The sequence below is a fragment of the Falco rusticolus genome, chromosome 2 (genome assembly GCF_015220075.1).
Source record: "Falco rusticolus isolate bFalRus1 chromosome 2, bFalRus1.pri, whole genome shotgun sequence".
NCBI classification, from domain to species: domain Eukaryota; kingdom Metazoa; phylum Chordata; class Aves; order Falconiformes; family Falconidae; genus Falco; species Falco rusticolus.
In genome coordinates, this window is record NC_051188.1 from 65398700 (window position 1) to 65423839 (window position 25140).

Sequence of the window (25140 nt, forward strand, 5' to 3'; positions counted from 1 at the left end):
GACATTTTTCAGCAGTGTCATAGTCGGTAATGTTTCCCTAATCTGGGTGATACCAACAATGACTGGGCAATGAAGGACTTGCAGAAAACCTCCTGACACACCGTCCACCATCACTGCAAAGTCCTGAGGAAATCTGCTCACCTCAAGGCCGCAAGTAGTCAAGGGGGGGTGGTGGTGGTGGTGGTGGTGTGTCTCAGGGCAATGGGTCTCTATAGGGGCTCTCACAGAGGCAAGCCTTTGCCTCAAAACTGCGGAGAAGAGTCTCGGAATAAATTTATCGGGGGATGGACTGCGGAGAAAAGTCACAGAGTAAATTTAAGGGGGGCACCAGCCCGCTCGGTGGGGTTCCCCCTCCACCGGCGGCTGTCAGCGCTCCCGGAACGATGAGCTCTGGGCGCTGTTTCTGTGAGGGAGGCGGGGAAGGAAGCGGGGGCGGGTTTGAGTGCGGCACCGCCGGGCTGGGCGCCTCGTCTGGCGGGTGGCGGAGAGGCCGGCGCTGGTGGCGCGGTGGGCTTGGCGTCTGGGCCGCCTCCCCTTCGCTTCACCCTCAGGCCGGGTGGGAGGATGAACCTGGAGCGGCTGAGGAGGCGGGTGCGGCAGTACATCGACCAGGTGAGGCGCGGGCTGGGGTTTGCTGGGGAAGGGGCGGCTGGCCCGCCGGCTTTCCCCCAGGCCAAGCCCCTCTCGGCCCGGCTCCCGGAGGGAGGGAGGCCTGGGGTGGGGGGCGGGGGGCAGCAGTGCCAGCGTCTGTAGCCGCGGGGAGGGAGCTAATTTTTAATTTATGCCCCGTTTGCCCTGGAAGGGGAGGGAGCGGGGGGTGGGTGAGGGGTGCGGGGGGCCGGAAGCGCCGCCTGGGCTGGGAGCGGGGCTTGCGGCCGCCTGGGAGCGCGGCGGGGGGTGGCGGGGTCGTGGTTTCCTCTTCGTTCGTTCGTTCGTTCGGAGAGCTCGGTGTGGGAGCGGTAGGGCCGCTGTGTGGCGAAGGCGTGTTTGCAGGATGGCCACCTCCCGGGTTGTGCAAGTCGGGCTGTGCCTACTTGGTGGCTGGAGATGCCGCCGCGCTGACCTGCGGCGCTGCGGGCGGCTGTTGCCGTTTGTTGATGGGTTCAGCAATTATGTTGCTGCAGGGCAAACAAACAAACAAAGCAAGAGGAAAAATGCATTAATAAATTAGATTAAATATAGCATGGAACTTTGCTGCTCTGTTTCTAGTTCAGACCCTTGGTATTGACATCGCTCCTGAGAGAAACCCATCCCTTCAGTTAGCACAGGCATTTGGGTGTGTGGCCAGCGAGTCTGACTGAAAGATTGATCAGGGACCCAAGTTAATGTGGCGAATTTTATTTTATTGTTTTGCTGTACTCATTTGAGTTAAACTGGTTCACCAAGCTGCTTTGCCACACAGCTATATCGGCACTGGTGTGGTTCTGAGGAGGGGGCATCAGGAGGAATGTGGGAGTGCTTCTTTGTGTAATATAGTCGGCTTGTAGCACTGTAGAACTATAGAAGTGGTGTAGAATTTAACAGAAAATATATAGTGCCCTGTGAACCTGGATTATGTCTCTCTTTTGTGCTATTGAGAGTTATTTAAACCTTAGTTCTTGTAGACAGCTATTACATATCTGGGGGTTTGGTGGTTGGTTAGTTTTTTGGGTTGGTTGTTTTTTTTTTTTTTTTGCTTGGGAGGGTGGTGATGGTGATTTTATTTTTCTTGGAGGTGCAGATTGAAACCAAACTATTCTCTTGCCACATTTGCTGGGCATTCTTAATCCCCATCAAGGAGGAAATGTGGGAACACAGGATAGAAGAGACCCCTTAGGTCATGGAGCATAGTGCTTTCTGAGGACTAGAGTGGCTCTCAGTGTGTGTTTTGGTAAAGTCTGCCAGACCTCTGCTCTAAATGCATAGAACAGTCTCTAAGGTTTACATGTAACAAACTGAAGCTGTAACGTTGCAGGAAAGAGCAAAAGTGATTAAGGCTTTTCTAGTGTTACAAGTCCTTTACCATGGCAAGGTATCTGTTAAATGTCCAGCAGAATCCTGGGAAGCATATCATGTCTCATAGCATGAAGGGTAGAAAGGAACAATAGTAGCCCTTGCTGATCTTCTTAGAGAATAATCCCAGCCAATTCAACGAGATTTTGCCTAGAACCCCAAATCTGATGCAATCTTAGCCGAGTTAGTGGGATGGATATACCTGCAAACTCTGCTTCTATTGGTTCTCTAGTTGCCACTTGTTTTCTCTATTTCACCCACTTCTCCTGAACTGCAGACTTAACAGTGAAACTGTATATCTAGGAATAAGGGCAGATTCGCATAGGGACTGTGGTTTTGTGTGAGGTTAAAGCATCTTGACTGGAGCATGAAAATTTCTTAAGCAGAGATCCTGCTGCTGAAGTTTCCTGAAGTAATTTGTATGTCCTTTTTTTATACATAGTATTCTCTTTCTTCTAAAATGTAGCATTTATTTTAACTGGAAGGGGGGATTCTTGCTACTTTTTCAGTGATGGCAAATCAACTAGTGACCTATTTCCATACTTAGGTGGTGTCTACTTTTTGGTCAAAGATACCTGCATTTTACTGGGGAAAAATTAACAAACCCACCTTGAATTATTTTTTTATGTCCTTTAGAAGTTACAGTACTGGCCCTTTAAAACTATTTTTTGAGCTTATAAAAATCTCAAATGTATATCACTGTTCATTAGAGACTACATGCATAAGATACTAAATGTGAAGGATATACAGTGTATTTCAAAATAATACAGGAAGGCGAACCCCCCAAAAATACTAATTATTTCTGTCATCTTTTACAGCAGCAGTATCAAAGCGCCCTGTTTTGGGCAGACAAAGTAGCTTCATTGTCTCATGGTAAGTAGTTGCTTTTTAAATTTTTATTAACTTCTTTCTGATAGTGTTCAGTTTTGGTTTTGTTGGTGATTTTTTTAAAGCTGTTTGGCTAAATACTGAAGTTCTGAGTTTGGTGTAAGGGTGTGAGTGCTTTTCTGTGATCTCTGAAATGCCATTTTTCCAAAAAGAACAGAGCCAATCTTCCTTCCCTTTTGAACTCCGTGTTAAAAGTGATGATTGGCCAAACCTTAAGGTTTGCCTGCTTTAAGGGACAAAAAGAAAGAAAAAAAAAAAAGAACTGTGAGTGTCAAGGTTGGTTTCCTACAGGATTCACAGTTGCTCTGGGTGACAAATAGAATGCAATTTTATGGAGTGAGTTGATGCTGGTAGCCTGTGTCTGCCTACAGCTGTGGTCCATTTACACTTCTTAAAATGATTCTAGGAGCTTGATCCCATGAAAGCTTTGGTTGCCAATAAAGTAGGAGAGTACTAAATTGTGCTTCTGCAGTCATAACTTCAAGCTGCAGAGGTCTAGCGCTTTCATTTTCACTGTTGTTAGGTTCCCACTGATCTTTTTTGAGAGACACAATTCTGGGGTTTTTTTCTGCCCTATGTCCAAGGGCAGGGTAACCTACAACTGCTACTTTTTTAGATCTGTATCACTGTTGTGTCCTCATAACACACCTCTGGTATGAGATTCTTTGTATTCACTGTCTGGTGCACTATCTGATATCTTTAAAGTTAGAATCTGATTATTTTTTCATTTTAATCTCTCACTGATGGATAGTCTAAGTTGCTTATAAACATACATATGTGTATATATAAAAAATATGACTTTGTAATCTGATAGGATGCTGGAGTGGGGAAAAATACTTTTCTAGGGAAGTGGAAGTGTTTAAAAATACGTTATAAATCAATGGTTTATAATTTGTTCTTTTATTTTAGAGGAACCACAAGATATCTACTGGCTGGCCCAGTGTCTCTACCTAACAGCTCAGTATCATAGGGCAGCACATGCCCTTCGATCGCGTAAGTTGGATAAGGTAAGTCATCTTCGTCAAAGACTTACTACTGTTATTACACTTTTAAACCTTTTCTGCAAACCACAGTGACTACTTCACCATCAGAGGATAAGATTTATGGGAAAATTAATTAAAAAACCTGCATGATGTAGTTTATCTGAACCAAGTGTAGTCCTGTGTTCAGTCAGCCAGATTGAAAATGTTGGCCCCAGATAGGGTCACAGAAAAGAGAAGGTGTCCAAGGATGTAAGTATAGCAGGTATGGGAAGGTGGAGTGTCACTTCAGGTGTAGTTGTTTGAATTGTCTTTCCGCTCTGCTAATGAGTGGTGAAGACAAGAGTGAAGCAATTGTCTTTTGAGAGTTTAATAGTAGTGAAAGTGATACAGACTTAGTCATTTTGGTCAAGAAAGACTTTTGGAGGTGAGAGGGATGAAGCCATACAACTGAAAAAGGAGAGGAGCAACATGGAGTCCAGCAGTGTAAGTTAACTTGCTCTGTCTTTATAACTAATATGTATGAAACGTCTCTTTCAGTTATATGAAGCGTGTCGCTACCTTGCAGCTAGATGTCATGTGAGTACACGTTTTAACCTTTATTGGTGACAAACCAAACTAAATAAAAGATGCATCCTGGGAAGATTAGGTACCTGACAGGCAATGTAGATGTCTGTGTTTGTTGGAATAACATGCTTAAATTTTGCGACAGTTGATTTCATTCTTTAACCTTCAGTATGGTTGCTGGAGTATCTGTTGTGCTACTGTTCTGAAGAAATCCCACTGACCTTTTTTTTTCCAGGAAAGAAAAATACTCCTCTAATATTTTGTGGGGAAAGCACATGAACCACTTTTGTCTCATGTCTTCATGTTTACATTTTTAATTGGTTGGTTGTAGTCTGACCAGAGGAGATGTGATTTTTGGTTTTATAAGTATAGTTTGGAGCTTTATACCTCTGTGTAAAATGTGATACATAAATAGTAAAATGTAGTGCTTGCACAGGGCAATTGAATCAATTAATAGATTGATTGATTGTAGATTAATTAATAGATTGATTAATGGTAGATTAAATGTAGACATTTGAAATAATGTGCTGCTTTTTTCTTTTTTTTTTACTTTTTTATTTTATTTTACTAAAACCCGTATTAACTTTTTTTAGAAGCATATCTTCTTCTGTGATTGCATAATGCTGAATAATAGATTTTTCTGTAGGTGTTAATTCCATAATTTTTTGGATGACTAGTAAAATATTTGACTGCAATTATAAAATGACATATGTCCAAATAAGAATATGCATGCATGAAAAACCTGCTGATAAGCACTGGTTGTTTTAATCTGTGCCTTTCAAATGTGACACTGTGTTTATTGGTGCTTTATGTACAGATGTTTCAAATCCCATCCTTGTTTTTTACATCCACATGTTTGGCTAGTATGCTGCAAAAGAACATCAACAGGCCCTTGATATTCTTGATATGGAAGAGCCAATCAACAAAAGACTTTTTGAAAAGTACTTGAAGGATGAAAGTGGATTGAAAGACTCTACCACAGACTGGGAGATGTCACAATCCTCTGTAAGTAACATTTTTTTAAACAAGTATTTTTATAACTGAGAAAACAATGTGTGAAGTCGGAAAGTGATTTTACTGCTGTATGAATCTGAGACTCTGTTTAAGCTTTCTTTTTTGGATAATGTAATTTTTAAAAGTGATGAATTGTTCTCCTTTTGGTCAGAAGTCATGTGTTAGCTTGCCTGTATGAAAATAACTTGTTCTGCTAGAATGAAGACTGATTTTCAACAACTTCCCATAAATTATTTGCAGACGCTTTGCAGGAAGTTCATGATCTGCCATTGGTTTGTAGTCTTTTAGCTCTATGCTGCTATTTCAGTATTGATAATGTAAACTAACATTTCTTTCAATTGGGCTGCAGGTTCTGAGATAACAAAGCAAGTTTTCTTCTCCTCCAGTTACTTACAATCAAGTATTTCCTTAACCTTATTCTCAGTGCTACATTTTTTAATCGCACTTGAAAATTATGTGATGTGAAAGTAAAGTTTCTGAAGCTCAGTGAAAAAGTTCTATATAGGTGCACAGTCAAAAGGGATCAGTACTGTGTGTAGGCTGTAGAGTCTGTGAATAGTCTTTATTTTTGGAGTTAGGAATTGATATTAGCTGAAACTACAGTGAAGGTGATTAACAGATGGCATGTTCCCTGTAAGACTGAAGTAGCAAAATGGGTTAAATCATCGACGTGAACTGATTTCAAATGCTGGTATTGATGGGCATAAGGGAGAAGCAGGTTAGACTGAAGTTACTGTAGTATACCTTTAATGGGAACATTTAAGCTACCACCGCAAGCAAAGGAAGAAGTCTCTCAACTTTGGCTGTTCATTCTTTCTCCCTGTTTCATGGCACTCTGGCCCAGACAGGTGTTTGTTGACTGATTATTGAACTAAATTGGGAAACTATTTTGACTGAAAAAGAACTTGGCCAAAAAACTCAGCTTTATCAGTCCTTCCCTTCACAAATGCTTGTGATAATATAGTTCACTAATGTGAGGACAGGTTTGGTTTGCCAAAGGAGAGAAGTGGGTTCTGCTTGAAGAAATTTTAGACCAAACTCTTCTCTAGGAATGTGGCTTTTTAAACTTAATTTGATTAGTTTGCACAGGCCCTAGTTCCAGAGTAAGAATGACTGGTCTCTGAGCTGGTAACAATATTATCACCGTAGCAGCCCCTTGGGGTTTATTAGTTGTTAATGCAGCTATAGTGTTATTTCTAGCGTGGGGACTGCTGAGACAGTTGGTCTGTCTGATGATGTTGGTGTGTAACATGTTAACTTTCTCTTAAGTAACTTGCTGGCACTTCTGTGGCCTTCTGACTGAATTAAACACCCATCTAGGGAGTTTTGAAAGGACATGTTAGTTGCTAGACATCTTAGCACAACTTTAACTATGGTAATAGTGATCTTTCACTACTTTCATTTCTGAAACATCTGTGTTTTGGATTGAAAAGAAGAATATGTTTTTCTGCTCAGAGTAGCTGAGTCTATTGATTTGGTCTTTTTCATCTCTGCTGTGGTCATTCTTGTCTTGCATGAAATATGTGGTTTAATAGTCAACAGATAAGTGAATTACCTTTGGAAGTGACGATTTCCCTATGTTGAGTATGAAGGGAATTTAGTATATCAGAGAGCTGGGTGCCAGAAGTAGAAAAGATAAATTCTGCCTCCTTCAACTTATTTCAAGTATGTGTTTGCTTGCTAGTAGATTATCTGAGAGAGCATTCATTTGATTATTTTTTTTAAGGTAGTAGAGACAATATTTTATTTAAAGACAGCACTAGAAAACCGGGTTCTATCATACATGAAATGCTTTTTACTTTTCAGGGAGCCCATTTGATTTGTGCTCAAACCAAATTGCAAATATTGATTCAGTCTTTGACCTTCAGCCCTGCTTTTCCACCAGATCAAGAGCTCTATATGCCTTTTGCGAGGGAAGATCTATGATGCTTTGGATAATAGAACCCTAGCAACATACAGCTACAAAGAGGCCTTGAAGCTTGATGTTTACTGCTTTGAAGCATTTGATCTTTTAACATCGCACCATATGCTGACGGCACAAGAAGGTCTGGATAGCAGTATTTCTCAAATACAAGTAAAACTTAGCTGCTTTCTCACTCTGCCTTTTTCATGGATAAAAATTAAAGCAATACTGCAAGTAACAGACTCGAAAATTTTGAGAATAGAAAATGTATGAAATTAGTGAAAATTCTCATCTGCTCAAACTTACATTTGAACTTGATTTTTTGGCCTTGCAGTGCTAAGAACTAAAAGAAACAAAGTAACCCAGCTGTCCTGTTTGTTAGCTCTGGAAGCTCCCACGCTCTTTGCTTAGCCTGAACAATGTTTTCCCCGTGTCTTCAACTTCACAAGATTTGAATCTACAAAACCCTAGTGGTCTTTACTTAGTTGTAGGAGATATTGGTTAATATACCATTCTGAGTGGTAAAATTTGACATGCAGAGTAAATAAAAACAGTGGTGTTCAGCTATTAAATGTTATCTAAAAGTTTAGAAGAAAAGCCGAAGTACTGAATCATTGATTTCCATAATTAGTAGTATTATCTGTTTCAGTGTATCTGTACTTTTGTCTTCCTTGTAGTTTAGGGTTGAGCATCATAAAATTCTTTGCATCTCTTAAGTTCTTAAAATGTTGGATCTTGCTATTTCTTCTGTAATAACCACTTTTTTTTAAATCCACATAGAAAAAGAACTTCTTGAATCTCTACCTCTTAGCAGACAATGTACAGAAGAAGAACAAGAATTGCTTCACTTTTTATTTGAGAATAAATTGAAAAAGGTAAACCACAAAACTGACTAAAAAGCTGGAGAATTGATTTGAAGTCTTGACTTCATGTGTAAATTTTCTTTGATTCCATTTATTCTGAACACTGGAATAAATAAGGGCTTTGTAGTTTTGGTTATTTTAAAATTTATGATGCTGGAGATATCACTTTATGGGGGTACTATAACAGTTTTGTATAAACTGTTTGTATAACCAGTATTTTCTGGTGTGGTGTCAACTTGAAATTCTGATATTTTTTTTTTAGCTTCATTTCTTGAGAAACTTCTGGGTGGGGAAAAAGAACATTAATAATGTAGCCAAAATGCTATATCCTACTATTTTCAGGTAACTGACAATGTTATTCCAGACTATTTTTCCAAAGAAATGTGAGAACACTGAAAGCCAACTGTATATTGCTTACTGTTCATTTCTGCAGCCTACACTTAAGATGTTGACACTGGCAAGCACCTTTTATGTTCTAATAAAGAAGCATTTTACCAAGCAGGTTTTTTATGGACTTTCAGTTTAAAACGAAGAATTTTAAGAAACTTGGTATTCTTAAGTATTCTTTTAGAACTAAAAATACTAATAGTTATACTATCTAATTTTAGGTTGTTTGTAGTTTAACATACTGTTTCTTTTGCCTTTCAGTATAATAAACCCAGTGAAACACTGATTCCTGAATCAGTAGATGGTCTTCAGGAAAACCTCGATGTGGTAGTATCCTTAGCCGAAAGACATTATTATAACTGTGATTTCAAAATGTGTTACAAGCTTACTTCTGTGTAAGTATACAAAGCAACTTTGAGGGGTTTTTCTCATATAGCGAGGTATAATAAGTATGCCTGGACTTACAGTGAATATCATTGTTCAATGGGTTGACATACATAACCATTTGATACAGAGTTACAGGTATTTAAAATGTGTAGTTTGTGTCTGGCAAGACATACTATTTTTATGACGTGTAGCAGAAATATCCAAAGCAAAACTCCAGCACTGTGCTGCACTTCCCTTCATCCATCCTCTTCCTTACTCTGGTACCTTCAGTTCTGTGTTCTCTCTACCTATTTCTTGGCCTTCAGAATGAACAGGTTTGAATCAGTAGGTTAGTTAGGAAGTATGATTTCTCTGGCTGATTAAAAGTTATGTTAATTTTAATGTGCTGAGTATTGTGTCTCAGTTGTTAATGTAGCCCAGGCATACGCTGCTGTGCAGTTGTGTGGGTCAGAACAACATGGATTGCTTCTCAACTACTGTAAATCTGAACACATGGTTGGGGAGCTATTTTTTCTGCTGGTCTGACAACAACCATTTTAAGAAAATTGTATTTTTATGTATGTAATGCATAGCCTCAGAATATTAGTAATATAGAATAGAAGGGGGGGTTGGTTTTTTTTTTAATAGTAAAGCTTTTTCTTACCAGAAGCAAGCCATCACTATGTAGAATATCCTATGGAGCTGAGTACAGACAAGATTTTTGGAAAGGCTGTAGAGAATGCTGACAGGGTGAATTTAAAAATCTGAGTAAAATCATGATCCTACTGAAATAAATGACTCCAATTAAGTCAATAAAATTATACGAGTGCAGATTTGTTTCTGAAACTTAATTTCCACAGTGTGTCTAGCAGAAAGTGGCAGGAGTTAATGTCTCCTTAGTGGGAGACTATCACAGATGCTAAAACTTGGATATGAGAGTCTGAGAAGTCCATATAATTTCAAAGTTTTAGACTCCCTTCAAGAGAGCATTTAATATACTTGTTTATATGTTCTTTTATACCTCTCATTTGAAATAATTTGAACTCTTTAAAAATAAACTTTTAATTATTTCAAGGCATGCTTCTCAGAGAATGGAGTCATAATGTACTTTTGATTTAAGAGATTCTGTGAATAGATTTTAAGACATCTTTTTCTTCTCTTCCTAGTTCACCAAATGCTAACAAAAAGGGCACATGCCTACATGCCATGTCCTGCATGCAGTCTGTTGTCTGTGAGACTATCATCCATTTCTAAATGCCACAGGAAATAAAAATTTAAAACTGAGCTAAGTATGTTTCCTAAGGCATACTGCTTAGACTTAAGCTCAGAAAGTTGAGGACTATTGCTTGAAAGTTGCTGTCAGATATATGGAAAAGATGAACAGAAACGTTGCTTGCCGTTTGCCGGTTAAATTTGAAGTGACCTGCAAACAAATGTGCATTGTATTCTGTTTTCCTTATTGTATATTCAGCTTGCCAGAATTTTCTGTTATCCTCTTTTGTTAAGTTAAATTAATAGTTATTTTTCTGGTTTTAAGATAGCCTTCTATTATGCTGTTAATAGTTACCTTCTAGTCACAAGTAGTTTTCCAGTGCCTAAAGTGGTAATTAACTGGAACATTACATACTATAAAACAACTTACTTATAAAACATTACAATTTTTGAAATGTGTGTTGCAGATTTTTTTTTATTTTTTATTTTTCCAGAGTAATGGAAAAAGATCCTTTCCATGCAAATTGTTTACCTGTGCATATAGGGACACTTGTGGAGCTTAATAAAGCAAATGGTAAGAAATACAACATTTATTATGAGTCAAAATAAGATTGTAAAGCTTCAATTTTAAAAAAGAATTAAAGATGCCAGGAAACCCCCTTATATACCATTTTAAAAATGACGTATGTTGTTCCTCCTATCTGCAGTTTCAAGAAAACAGTGGTATCCAGAAAAGAAGGGGGTTTCAGAGATGGTAGCAAGGCTGAAGAGGGGAAGTAGTTATGCAAGGAGTCTTCATTCATGATCATGAGTGTCACTGTCTTTTAAGCACTGGGCTGTGTGGCCAGAAAGTTAGTGCGCTACACTGCTTCGTTTCTGTTTTGAGGTGATCTTCATAGAGTGTACTTTTTCTGCTCAAAAGTAAAATACATTAAATTTAACTAGAAGAAACTCTTCATCAGTGTGTATGCTTAGATGGACATGATTATTCTGTGTTAGGAAAAATTCTAGACTCTTCTTGCCTTTGCTGTTGTGAAGGCCTCTTTTTAGTTTAAACAAGTTCTTAATCATGCAGCACCTTTGCTGGGAATTACAGGAATAGCTTGCTTGCAGCTGGGATGGCTTCTGATTTCAGACTGCATATAAACATCCAAATCAAGCGAGGAGCTCGAATGTCTTTAAAATCAATTGGAAAATAGAATAAGGAGCTCATACGATTTGCAGTCTCTCAAAGGATGGTGCATTGCATGTAGGCAAATAGATCATTACGTGTACTAGTACTTCTCAATGTTTAGTGAATGTACTTTCAGTTAACTACATCCGAAAATGTGGCCAGTACTCTTGATTTTTCTTCTGTGTCTGCCTTGAGAAGCATTTTGTAAATAAGCTGGTATTTTGTATGCCAGTCTTCATGTTTGATTTTTCTGAATCTGAGAATTGATGCAAAGTACTCCAGGACAAACTCATCAATTTAAGACCACTGTACTCTAAAGAAATAGAAATTTTATGTACCATAATGCTATTTCTTTTGAAACTGCGTAGGCAATAGAAATGTTATCCTATGTCTGATTACTTCCGTTGTTGCTAGAAAACCTGGAGTAAGTTATTCTAATAACTAGAATTATTATTTTTATTACATAAGTAATCACTTAGAATTATTCCAAGTAGTATAATAATTTATTTGCTTTTGTCCTGTTTTCAGCATATTAATGCACAGGACTCTACTTAGAAATTGATCTAGCCTCTAGTATGTTATACCTTTTAGGTATAGGAAGTTCAGTGGTGGTTTACCTTGACAAGACACATTCAAGTATGATACTACAGGTGCTTATTTTAATGTATGTTAATCACCTAAGTTGTTTGAGAATTCCGAAGGAGTGGGATGTATAGCTGCTGATTTATGTGCTGCGGAGACTTATGGGTTGGGGTTTTTTTTTAGTTAATTGTAAAACTGAATCTGTTTTGAGGCAGTTTGAAGCATTACCACTAAACAGAAAACATTTTTCTTCATTTCTATGTTAATAACATTAGATGTTCTGGATATTTTGTATAGAAAGCTAAAGGGCTTGAAACATCTTAATGTTTTAGCATGTTTTAATTTTATTTTCTTTTTACCCACTATGTAGAGCTTTTCTATCTCTCTCACAAACTGGTGGACTTGTACCCAAATAATCCTGTAAGTTGTTCTAAGCCTTCACTGACTGGTAGTTTTTCTAGGTGAAAGCATCTAAAAGTTGTAATGTAACGATCAGTTTGAGTAACAGAATTCAAAATCCATTTCTGGATGAGCTAGTAAAAATGGTTTGTTCCTTTTATTTTCTATGCATTGTAATTTTCTTAAACCAAGGATCTTTTTTTAAAACAAAGTACCTGTAAAATATATTTGATGTGAGGTATTCACTTCGAATAATAATTTGAAATAAATGCTACAGTAATAAATGTCTATGCCTCTCTGGGCAACCTTTTTCAGTGTTTGATCACCTTCATAATGAAAATTGTTCTCCTTCTACTCAGTCTCAATTTTCCATGTTGCAACTTGCACCCATTGCCTCCCATCCTGTCACTGCACTTCTGAGAAGAGTCTGGCTCTGTCTTCTGTATTCCTTACTATTAGATAATTGAAGACTGCAATAAGCTTTCCACTTAGTGCTCTCTTCATGAGGCTGAACAAACTCAGTTAGAGGTGTACATGCCAGCAGTTTTAGCTTGTCTGTAATATCAAATATAATTTGAAAAGCTGACTGTGATTTCAGTGAAAATGTTCCTAACTTCTCCAATTATAATCTGTTCCTCTGTTTTGCATCACCTCTGGTGATGTTTCACTAAAATCAGTGTGATATACTTAATAATATTCTATTTTTATTTTAATGTATAGGTGTCATGGTTTGCAGTAGGATGCTACTATCTCATGGTTGGCCACAAAAATGAACATGCCAGAAGATATCTCAGGTAAAATTTTTTTCCCCGGTTTTCCTTAGGGATCTGTTGCATGCTTGCTAAACAAATTTCACGATTGTAAGCTCATAAAGTAAACAGAAGCCATGATAAACCAGCTACTACTAAAATATTCCTTTTGTTGACACCCAGTTTTTGATATACCAGTTTAGACCTCATTCATTGAAGTAATTTAAAAATGCAGAGACTTATGTGGAATCTCTTTTGGCAGTCCACCTTCCTCTTATGGGCAGGTGTAGTCCCTGCATTTGCTCATGCTGCCAAGCTAACTATGCCTAGGTGATCAAGCCTCCATTCTTAGCTTAAGGACACTCGGGTGTTCTCCCAGGTTCAGGTTTCATATTTTAAAGGGAAGAGTGAGATAGATGATTCTGACGTTCAGCTGTCCGGTCTAGTTCTTTCTTTGCACAAGCAGCCTTGGACTTACTAGGTTGGTCAGTCAGTCCAATGCTCTTTCTTATAGGTCTTCTGTATGTGTATTGATAATGAACGCTGGGGAGCAGGACGTTGCTGTGAAGTAGGGCATTTGTGTTGGTGCTGTAAGCTTAAACTGAGAAGGTGTAAATCAACCTGCAAGGCTTTCATTTTTCTTCTTCAGATCTTTGTAGACAATATATGTAACGATGGGTTAGTAATTTACACTGTTTAAATGCCTGGTGGTTATGGGTAAACTATTGAAATTCCTGGCAAGTACCAGTGTGAAATTATTCAAGAAGCTGAGTGACATAGGTGGGTTTGGTGGTGAAATAAAGAGCATCTTTATTAAATCTGAAAGCATCCCTAGCCAAGAAGTGTCTATAGATGTGCTAGGGGCAAAAAACCCAAACCAAAAACATCAGAATTCGTGGTAGTTCTGGCAAAGAGGAAAAAGGTCAGGTAAAATTGAAATAGTAACAAGATGCCCACATTTCTTGGAAAAGAATTATAGTATGCAACTGCATGGCTAGGGACAACTATGAGCTAGACAGTAGTTTTTAGAAAAAGGATCTGGAGATATCATGGATAAAAATACAAGCTCCCATATTATTGTTTTGGAGTCATAGGACATCATGCTGGAGCATGCTGAACGGGGTACAAGGCACAGCCAGGCAGTGCCCTGTAACGTGTGAGGGAAGTATCATTCTGGCTGCTCCAGAAGCAAGATCTGAAGGATGCAGATAGCTCCAAAAAGGGTTCCTTCATCTGAACACCAATTAGGACGACGACATTTGCAGTAGAATATAATCCATCTTTTATAATAATAACAATGCTGTATTGTATTGTGTTGCTGTTGACAAGTTAATGTGTGGAGAACTCAAGGTTGATGTGAGACATTCAAATTGAATTCAAGAGAAGGCAATAAAAAAGCATTCTGGAGAAGGTGGCCAAGGAGGAAAGCTTTTGGAGGGATTTAAGTTGTCTAGGATGTACGGTGGGAAGATACAAATGTTCAAATATGTAAAGTTTTGTCCCAGGAGATGGCAAACAAACTGTTCTCTAGGATCTGCAATGAGAAATAACAAATTTAGCTGTGAGAAGCAAAATTTAGATTAAATGTTAGGAAAAAATGAAGAGTTTAATGGTGGTTAAGCAATAGAACAGATTAGTTGTGGAACATGCAGGATCTCTGTATTAGAAAACTTTAAAAATAGATTTGGCACATCTGTCATGAGCTGTTTAGTTATGAATGTCCTTGCCTTCAGACTGAAACAAGAACATTAGAAAGCTCTGTAGGTTATTTTCAAGTCCATCTTTCTGTAAAGATTTCAGGTTGCAGTCTGGATGCTCAGATTGCAGTCTTCATCTTGGAACTTGAGTGACATTTTGATGCACGGCAGTTGTCTGTGCAGTGACAAATACTTTTCATTAAGGCTAGTACACTTATATGGCAGAACTTCAACACACATTTTGACCTAAGTGTTCATTTGCTATTTTGGTATCCTGCTTGTGAAATGTACATTTGCAGGAAAATATTTATTTTGAAATGTATAGCTAGAATTTTGTAATACATTGAGTCACTACTACTTTCTTCTGTATTTTGCCCAATTCACCTATTATATAATTGTTTATGTTCAGTAATACAAAAGAATTCCTGCTGTCCACAAAAAGCAACAGAACTAATACAATGCATTCTTGAAAATGTGTGATACTTCTAAGTGCTGAATGGTTTGAACTTTTAAAATTAACTTTGTTTACCACGGGTCTTAACGGAATATTTTCTTAACATTGCTATGTAAGTAGTCATCTGAAGCAGATTAAATTTAACTTCAGATGTGTTTGCTTGTGACTTGTTCTTGATTTTAGCAAAGCTACTACACTTGAGCGAACCTATGGACCTGCATGGATAGCATATGGACATTCATTTGCAGTTGAGAGTGAGCATGACCAAGCAATGGCTGCATACTTCACAGCTGCACAGCTCATGAAAGGGTATGTCAAAAATGTCACAGTCAGGAAAATTAAAATTAATCCATAAATAGTGTAGAATATTGACCTATATCCCTTTAAACAGTAGGAATACATTTGCAACAATTATCTGGTTGAGAACAAATGAGGAAAAAAAACCCAAATAATTTAATCATCTGCCTTTGACTGCATTGTTTATGATTGCTGTTGTGATTTTTTAAGTTTTAAAGTCAAGATTTATATTTAGGTAATCTGTTTTACCTGAAAGTTCTCTGAAATTTCTGAATCATGTTTGTTGTAACAGGTCAAACTGCTGTATAGTAATAACTTGAACAGCTGTTTCATGGTCTGGAGAAGGTTGTAAAAAAAGTCATGGATTAATCATGTTATATTGCATATAAAGCTATTGCATTTGATTGTAGTTATTGGTAAATGTAATCCCTGTAATTATTACTTCATATTCTATTTGTAAATTAAATATGGGAAGGAAACTAGGGGGAAAAACCATTTAAATCAGCTTTTACTTGAAAGTACGTAAATGTATGCAAACACAGTTGGCATTTCTTTTGTTTGTTTGTAACAACATTCCTGGTAAGTGCATGTTTGGTTTTTTGTGATTGTTTGTTTTGGATGTATTTTCAGGTGTCATTTGCCAATGCTTTATATTGGACTGGAATATGGTTTGACCAACAACTCGAAGTTAGCTGAAAGGTTTTTCAGCCAAGCTTTAAGCATTGCACCTGAAGATCCTTTTGTTATGCATGAAGTTGGAGTAGTTGCATTCCAAAATGGAGAGTAAGCTTGCAAAATACAATCTTAATTATGGTTTATTCTGCAGTGTAATGTGCCAATATATCTGCTAAAGTACTTGCACAGAACCAAAAGAAACTATAGTTCAAGTTTATATGGTGTTTACTCTAGACCCTTGCTTTCTACATTGTTCTTTGTTTAAGATTGAACTAGGAAAGAATTTAATGCTTGAGGAACATGCAGAGATAGATTATTATTTTCTGTGTGCCTGTCATTGTGTAGTGGCATACCTTGAAAAGGCATCTGTCCGCAAACAAGTGCGCGCATGCTATAAAATTTTATACATCAAAACATTTTGTCAGCTCGGGAGGTTCCAAATATATTTTCAAAAAACCTAACATAGAAGAAGTATTTAGTGAATATTTTTGGTTTGCTTCTGATTTTTTAACTTGGTCTTGTTAGTTCTGAGTGCATGCAAAATATAGCCAAATGTAAATTACTGGGTTTTATATCTCCTTTCGCTCATATGATGAGATAATGTCAAAGAACTCTGCCTTGTAATACAGTTTTCTCATACTACTAATGAAAAATCTACTAATTTACTTTTCTTTCCCCCTACCTCCTCAATTCTTAGCTGGAAAACTGCAGAAAAGTGGTTTCTTGATGCACTGGAAAAAATCAAAGCTATTGGAAATGAGGTATTTTTCCTACTAATATGCATGACAATAAATCTGTAAAACTCCAGGAAATTCTGTAATATTGGGTGACAGAATATGTTGTGCTTATTTTGAGATAGACACAATATGATACAAATTTGACTTTGAAACTTGGATCATATACTTGTAATTGAGTATGTTGGGTTTTCAGCTGAGAATCATCACATTATCTTCCATGCTAAATGAAAAGGCAAATTTTCTATATGAAATTAGAAGAAAGTAAGTGTTGACTAGAGAGTAGAATCCTGGTCTCGCACTCAAGTCTTGGGTCTTAATAGACCAATCATTCCTGACCTGAGAGCGGAACTGGGTACACATGTGAAGATGGTTTCTGCCACCTTAAGGTTAGGCATTTCTTGAATGACTTCTACTTTTGTTTGGATGTAATCCTGTAGGTATGGATTTGTTTTCTTTCTACCAGATAGAGACACTGGGTGGAAATGGGTCACAGGATGCTTAACCAACTTCCTGAAAGTAATCAAAATAACAACTGGCAAAAGGTTTGTCAGGAAACGTGCTTGTAGTTCGTTACAACCCTGATTTCTTAAATGCTGGAACACACAAATGCGCTCGCACCTAGTACTGTTCATTTTAGTTGTGTGTCATCATCTCGTCTAAAGAAACACATTATACTAGAGTAACTCAAGATGCCTTAATGAAAACAGTACCACCTTGTGACAGGCTTCTTGTGAATTTTGAAACAGGTTTTCTCAATTTTTAGCTTGAATTCAGTTTATGAGGACACCACCTCATCCTACTATAATTGTTAAAGCATCTCCTATCAAGATAATGAAACTGCTTCCAGAGCACAATAAACCTTCTATGAAGTGGAGAGCACTGAAAAAACTATTATCATGTGGTCAAGACACACATTTACTAACAGAAATTGCGCAGATACTAATGTATACACTCGCCAACATATAAATATGGTTGTTCTGTTTTAGTTAAAGTTGTAATGTTCATGCACGTGCCACAAACTTTGTAGATCAGGGGCGTTTTTCTTGTTTATTGAAAAGTCCTAAATATCAGCAGATCCACAAACACACAAATGGAAATTTAGAATTAGTGGGAAACACCTAAATTACCTAGAGAGAGAGAAATGCTCTTAATGTTGTTATGAATCACAAATTCATAATGCAGTCAAGTCCAAATAATTTTTAATTCCAGGAAAAAATCTTTTAAGGATTTTGGTGGCTCAGATTGTCTTCTGTGTGCCTTGTAAATGAGCTCATATATTTAGTGCAGATGAAGGGGAAGACAGGAACAAGACCTTCAGTATTTATGATTATTTTACAAATACCCAATTCGGATGGTGTTCAGTGCTCCTTGGCTGAGAGACTTCATGTGATTTTTAGCTTAGCAGAAAACAAATGTTGTTTGTTTTACATCCAAGTTTTAATATCGCTGACCCTTTAAAGAAATTTAATTGGCTTTGGGGAAAGGAAAAACTAGAAAAATGAGTTAATTGAATAAATGTTTTTAGCTTAAATATGCGCTTTGAAAAGAACTGAAAATGCTCGTGATATTTTTCTTGGTCATGAATGAATTGCCTTGTTCATTTGTTTGTTGATTGGGGTTTTTTTTAAGCAGACAAAATTCAGTTACAATTTGGGAAGCTGCAGTTATTTGAATTGTTACATTATTTTTCAGGTAACTGTTGATAAGTGGGAGCCTTTATTGAACAACTTAGGACATGTCTGCAGAAAACTCAAGTAAGCAAAGAGTATTGGAGCTACATTTATCTGGAATACTGCACAAAAGGCCTACTTCTCACTTATATCAGGATTATGTACCACATGAGAATAGTGTAAAAATACCTTATAAGAACAAGATTCTGTAAATCAGCTTTTGAATGTAAATACGTTAATTGCCTCCTACATCCAGTGTACTATATGCAAGTTAAAGTACTTAATGTAAAAGCTTTTCCTTAACTATTGATTCTAATTAGATAAAAATTTGGTCATAGGCTTTTAGATCCTTGTATGGGTGTGAATTCTAACTGGATACTGTCCCAGTCTTGACATAGGTGAATATGTCCATTGATTTAATTAACATAAAGGTGGGTTTGTGCCAATTAACTGGATCAGTGTGTATTTTCGTTATTAAAGTGAAATATTCAGTGACGTTAACACAGAAATAAAGTATTACTTCGTGGGTTTTGAGAGCACGCTTCAATACTTAATTTCATATTTTTGTTCTAGGAAGAGAAAAAGAAAGTGCAAAGTACATATGCAAGCTGTAACAGTTTTAACATAGAGAAATGTCTTCTCATTAATTACCTTAATCTGAATCTGATTTTAACCAGTGTTTTGTTTAATCAGTGCCATATCTTTTTTTTTTTTAGTGTCATGATTTTAGTTGTCCAGTTGGTGTATACTGTAATTTTTGTTTCAAAGCTGCTAATGAGAATGTGATTATGGTAGATATAAGTGTACCTCTGCTTTGGCTTTGGTAATAATGGCTTTGTGCTTGAATTGCCAATTAGTTTTAGTTTTCATTATGAAATACAGATGTATAATAGTTACCCCTTCTGCCAAGATCAAACAAAAGGCGCTGCTTCTGGAACCTATTCCTGAGTATAATTGCAGGGGTTTTTAAAATGCTTGTTTCAGTTCTAATTCCTTTTGCCTTTTTTTTTTTTTTTTTTTTAATTTCTAGGCTAAGTTAGTAACTGCTTACGTCACACTTAGGACAACTTACATTCTATTATTTATTCAGATTCAGAAAGCCAGCCTAATGTATTTCTACATCCTTGTAAACCATCTTTCAAGAAAATCAAGTTTAGAATTTAGGCAATGTACATATGCTTTGACAATTTAAAAAATTCTGTCATAATTTACTCATTTACTAATTTACTAATTTTTTAACTTATTTATATGTGTTCATAATACATGATATTGTGCTATTATGAAAAAACTTACTGGGTATATATCTGGTCATTAGCATTATGTGTTTGAAATTTGAAAGCAGTATATTAAAATACAGTGGTAGTCAATTGGTAGTTAATAGGTAAATGCTATGAGTGAAAATAGAATTCAAATCATACGAAAGGTTTGTGTAGCAAGTAAACAGTTGCATAATTTTTCTGCCTCAATTGTTACTTAATGTCCTCTAACAACTTCATGGTTTACTGTTTTGCATAATTTCATTATAACTATAGACATTAAAATTTCTTCTGAATAGACAATTGCTATCTTTAATAACTTGGAACTAGGATGTCAAATGTGATGATTTAATTTCTGAGAGTAATGCCATAATGTATATTAATTGTTGTTTTATAAAATAACAAATGCAATGAGCAGTCTAATTAATGGATAATTTTCAAAGAAAAGGTGGCTGGTACTTGAAAGAAATTAGGGATATGTAAACCTTCTTTTCTGATACAGCAGAGACAGCAGGTGGCAAAATGGATGTGACAAAAGTACTCCTGTATGTAGCACTTAAGGGTTGTGAAATTTCTGCCCAGAGAGCTTTTCTTACTTTGAACAATGAGTGATTTCATCTTGTATTGCTCCTTTGCTCCCCTGGGGAGGAAAATGAAAGCTGCGGAAAGAAAGCTAATGTTACAATAAGCAGCATTAAACATCTAAAGCAATTTACCATAGCAAATTGCTAAGATCATCCCCAAATGGGGCCTAGCTGTATGCAGCTGTTGTGCTACATGAGAGGAACAATGATTTTTCAATTACACTGAAGAAGAAAATTGTCAATATCTGTGAGTCTTTTGTGCGTTCTATTATGTTCAGAGTATGAAGCAATAATTTTTAAGTTCTTGCAGGATGGCGTGCCGCTGAGCTAAGAAACTATAAAAACACCTTTCACCTTGAAGCTTACTAATAGATATTCTGTGTTTAACCCTGACAGGAAATATGAAGAAGCACTGGAATACCATCGTCAGGCTCTAGTATTAATTCCTCAAAATGCTTCTACTTACTCTGCCATTGGCTACATACATAGTCTAATGGGCAATTTTGAAAGCGCAATTGACTATTTTCACACGGTATGTAACTGGCTTAAATTAAAGTGCTGGTCACAGATTCTGTTATTTACAGTTTCGTTCTATTTTGGTTTTGGAACAGAGAATGAACATTTTACCAAGCCTCCAAATTAGTGTTTCTTTTATAATCTTAATCTTTTTTTAAAAAGGATCTTCCTAAGTTTTCTATTGATTAGGTAAAAAATGGCCACTTTGAAAAACTTAGTACTTGGATCCTCCTTTGTTGTAAATTAATTGAATATCATATTTGTCATACAAATTTTATGTACATAAACTCATGCAGCTGAAATAATTCAAAATACTTCCAACTTAAGCCTTGAAGTAGAACCTTTACAATAAGTGCAACACGTTATACTTCATGGTTTGTGAATGATTCTCTGTCTGTATACATACCCTTTTCTGGTTTTGATTTTGTGCTTTGCTTGCTTACTAGTTCAGCCAGTTCATATGACAATATTTTAGTTGTGCAATTTTTTGCTTTTACACTGAAGATTATGCTCTGATTGCATTGGCAAGCAACATAACACACTCAGAACCGTTGTGGACTTAAGATGTAAATGGTTTTATTTGCTACTGAATACTTTTCACTGCTGTTTGGTTTTGGTTTTTTTAATAGGCCCTTGGTCTTAGGAGGGATGACACATTTTCAGTCACAATGCTTGGACATTGCATAGAAATGTATATTGGTGATTCTGAAGCCTACATTGGTAAGTTTCACTTATGTGACTCTTAAGTCATGGAGTCCTTTGAGAGGAGTCTTAGTCTTACATCAAGAAAGACTGTGTACCATTACCTAGTTAACTTACAAAGTAGAGTTTGGTTTTTGTTTGGGGTTTTGTTGGTTTTGTTGGGTTTTGTAAATGGCTAAATGAGTCAGAACTTATCAGTAATTGTAGATGACCACTGTTTTTTGTAAGCATCACAACGGTAAATTCTTACCAGTATAAAGGAAAGACTTTGCCACTGAAGGTCGTGATGGTCTCTTTTACAGACAATACTGATTTGTGACAGCTTAGAAACCAAAGGAAATGGGGAGAAAATAAAAGAGAAATATGGAGTTAGCATGGTAATGCTGCTGGAGAGAGATATGGGCAGAGTGGTTTTACCATGTCAGAAGTCTGCTCTGTGGAGACAGGATAAATTCTCCTGACTCCAAAAATACAGCTTTGTGTATAGTTTAAAAAAAAAAAAAAAGGTGCTTCATGACAGTAATACATTATATTGCCACAGTTCAAAATATTCTATGAAAAGTTTCTGCCCCCTCCCAACTTTTATAGCAACATATTTCTACTTCAATGAACTTAGTGATTTATCTGTAATGAACACAGTTGATGTCCTGTCAAGTATGTTAATGAGGCTGAAGCCAGTAAAAGCCATCTGTGTGTGCTCTGTTGTTTTTCCTGCAGATTTTTCTTACAATTGAAGCAGATGTTTCTTCTCAATAGTCTTGCTCCATATGTAGTCAGTTAACACATCTGGAAGAACCATGCAGCTGTGTGATATGCATTAATGCAAACCGTGCTGTGTGTAACTTAACAAAAAAAGCCTCTTAGAGAATTGGGAAGGGAACTGGCAATTACTTCTAACAGACTTTTGAATCAGAGTTGTACTACTTATATTGTGCATTTTTTCAAAAAGGAGACTGCTGGATTTTTTCAGAACAACTCTATTCAACTTTAGTGATTAAGCAGCAACAGCTCCCTGTCAGTATGAAAGCAGAGAATTGTAGTAATTTCTGGATGATAGTTTGAGATGCATTTTTTGGGAGTTTTTCATGGGAATAAACTAACGGTTTAACTGTTTTTCTAGGAACAGAGATCAAAGACAAATTAAGATGTTATGACTTTGATGTACACACAATGAAGACATTAAAGAACATAATTTCACCTCCCTGGGATTTCAGAGAATTCGACATAGAAAGACAAACTCTAGATGAAAGTGGCATAGTAACATTAGAGACATCACATCAAAGGAAGAGTACAGATACCAGTCGCTCGTTGGAAGAACCATTTGAGATAGAAATGAATGAAAGTGATATGATGTTAGAAACATCAATGTCAGACCATAGTACGTGACCATAAATGCTGGTAGAGAGCTCATTTTGTCAAAGTGTAATATGTTTGTTTTAGCATTTTTGTTATGGTGTTATACTTTCAAGAATTTGCTATTTTTATATGAATTCAAACTACTACCCTGTACTTAAAGAAGAAATAATGCTTGCCTTAAGGATGATTAAGAAGTACACATGACAAACTATTTCTAAAAAATTAATCATACATGATGAAGTAAAAAAATAAATTTACTTGTTTTTTTCCCTGAACTGTGTACTGGTCCATGTGTCTGCCATCACTAAGACTGTGAACGTTTAAAAATAGTAGTTAACATGGTACTGTTAACAAGTTGTTAAACTGAATAGCCAGTTTAATACAGTATTATTGTGGCTCCTGAGTTTTCATCCTGTCTGTAGAGAATGCTTTCTTAGTAAATAAACAAAAAAATCCATTAACTTTTATACTTACTACTTCATAAATATGTATTCCTTTAAGGAGCAATTTCAATGGTTTTCCATCATTTGACTCTAATCTGGCATACATTAAATTGATGATAAAGCATGTTATTTTGTTATACTTTCTCTTAGTTATTAATTTCAGTTCTTTGTCATTATTCTATATTGCATTACTGAAAGATAATTTAAGAACTGTTTTTGATAAGCTGATTAGACAAACATGAATGGCATAAACATTAAGATAAATCACTCTTTCCCACAATTAGAGCTATTATAAAGTTGTAAGTCACAGTGTACTGCTGTAGGGACCACAGTAATTCTCTTTATACATAGTTGTTTTGTCAATGCAAAGTAGTAACTGAATAATACACATACATGGTTCTTAAAAGTGTGGTATTTTTAAATGTCATTAGTTCACTGAAAAATGAAGAAGTAAAGCATATGCCTCTGAAACAGCAGCAGTGATTTGTTCATCCACTAAACAGGAGATGGGTCTGTTTGCCTTCTTAGTGTGAATGTTGAACTTATTTTGTGTGAATTTTTTCCTTCCTTTCTCTTCTTGCCTTTTCCACATATGTCACACTGTGGGGCTGAAAATTAAGAATGTAATGCTACAAGCTGTCATAATATTTTCTTCTGTGACTTCCAGCTAAGTTTTGGCATTTAATGTTTAGAATGGATTTCTTGAAGTTTAGCGGTCCAGACTTGAGTGCAAAGTATTCAGAACTCATGAACTAGCAATTTTTCTTTAGACAAAGATTTTTTTCATGAAATACAAAAATTATTTTTAAGTCAACAAAAAAATAATTGATCTAAAATGTAACTTCTACACTATCTCAATACATTAGTGTTAACATTTAAATATGTACTTTCAATTACTTTTAGCATAAAATGTGTGTGTTTGGCTATTGTGATATAATTTTTATCCACTGTATTGGGCCAAAGTATAAAAATACCTGACATATTAATGTGATATATGAAGTATTTCCTATACCTTTTTTTGGCACTTCATGTAACTAAGAGGAGACAAGGGATGAATCCAAGAACCTATACTGAAACCTTGCTGTCATTTTTGCTTTCCAGCAGTCCATCTCTCTTGATTAATGGTCCTTTTAACTTTAAGACAATGTTTACATTTAAGTTTGCCAATGAATAGGTATAAAGAATGGGCTGATGCTGTAAACTTTTGAGTGATTTTTTTTTTTTTCCAATTTTGTATAGAGTTTTGCATAAGCTGGAAAATATAAACTACTACTTCTCATCCCACTACATCTGTCTCATGGCTCATTGAGTTCACAAGTGCCCAGGTTCTGATTGCTAAGGAATAAGCAGTAGGAGACCACTACGTGGAAGCAGTTGCTAGGTGAGAAGGCCTTCATTTATCCAGGGGCTCGGATACCTGTTAGTGAATCAAAATGCTGAATTTCCTTTTTACTCTCTTTTGCCACCTTATTTGCTTGCAGTGGCTGATTATGTCTTCATTCTTTGGCTCTTTTCCTGATAGCGCTGTCATGAATCTCCATCTGGATCAGGGAGACTTCACTGCATCAGTACAGGCCATATACATAGTTAGAATCCAGGGTATTGGCTGTTTTCCACATCTGTGCATCACTGAACATGAATTCAAGTTCTAGACACACCTACACTTGATAATTCAAG

At 36.5% G+C, this 25140-nt stretch overlaps 1 protein-coding gene across 2 annotated transcripts; it reads left to right on the forward strand.

Annotated features, from left to right (window-relative positions):
- Positions 1–444: 444 nt before the first annotated feature.
- On the forward strand, positions 445–23939 carry CDC16 (cell division cycle 16). 2 transcript variants are annotated; one of them, XM_037377213.1, is made up of 18 exons: positions 445–612; positions 2811–2865; positions 3790–3887; positions 4401–4439; positions 5292–5432; positions 7327–7486; positions 8125–8219; positions 8856–8989; positions 10667–10746; positions 12299–12348; positions 13048–13121; positions 15411–15536; positions 16155–16307; positions 16897–16960; positions 18629–18690; positions 20843–20978; positions 21592–21682; positions 22785–23939. In XM_037377213.1, the coding sequence occupies exons 1-18, from the start codon at positions 565–567 to the stop codon at positions 23048–23050; spliced, it is 1872 nt and encodes a 623-aa protein (XP_037233110.1). In that variant the 5' UTR covers positions 445–564; the 3' UTR covers positions 23051–23939. The 2 variants fall into 2 exon arrangements, with proteins under 2 accessions (XP_037233110.1, XP_037233111.1); XM_037377214.1 differs by lacking the exon at positions 15411–15536 and having other exon boundaries at positions 22785–23295.
- Positions 23940–25140: the final 1201 nt, after the last annotated feature.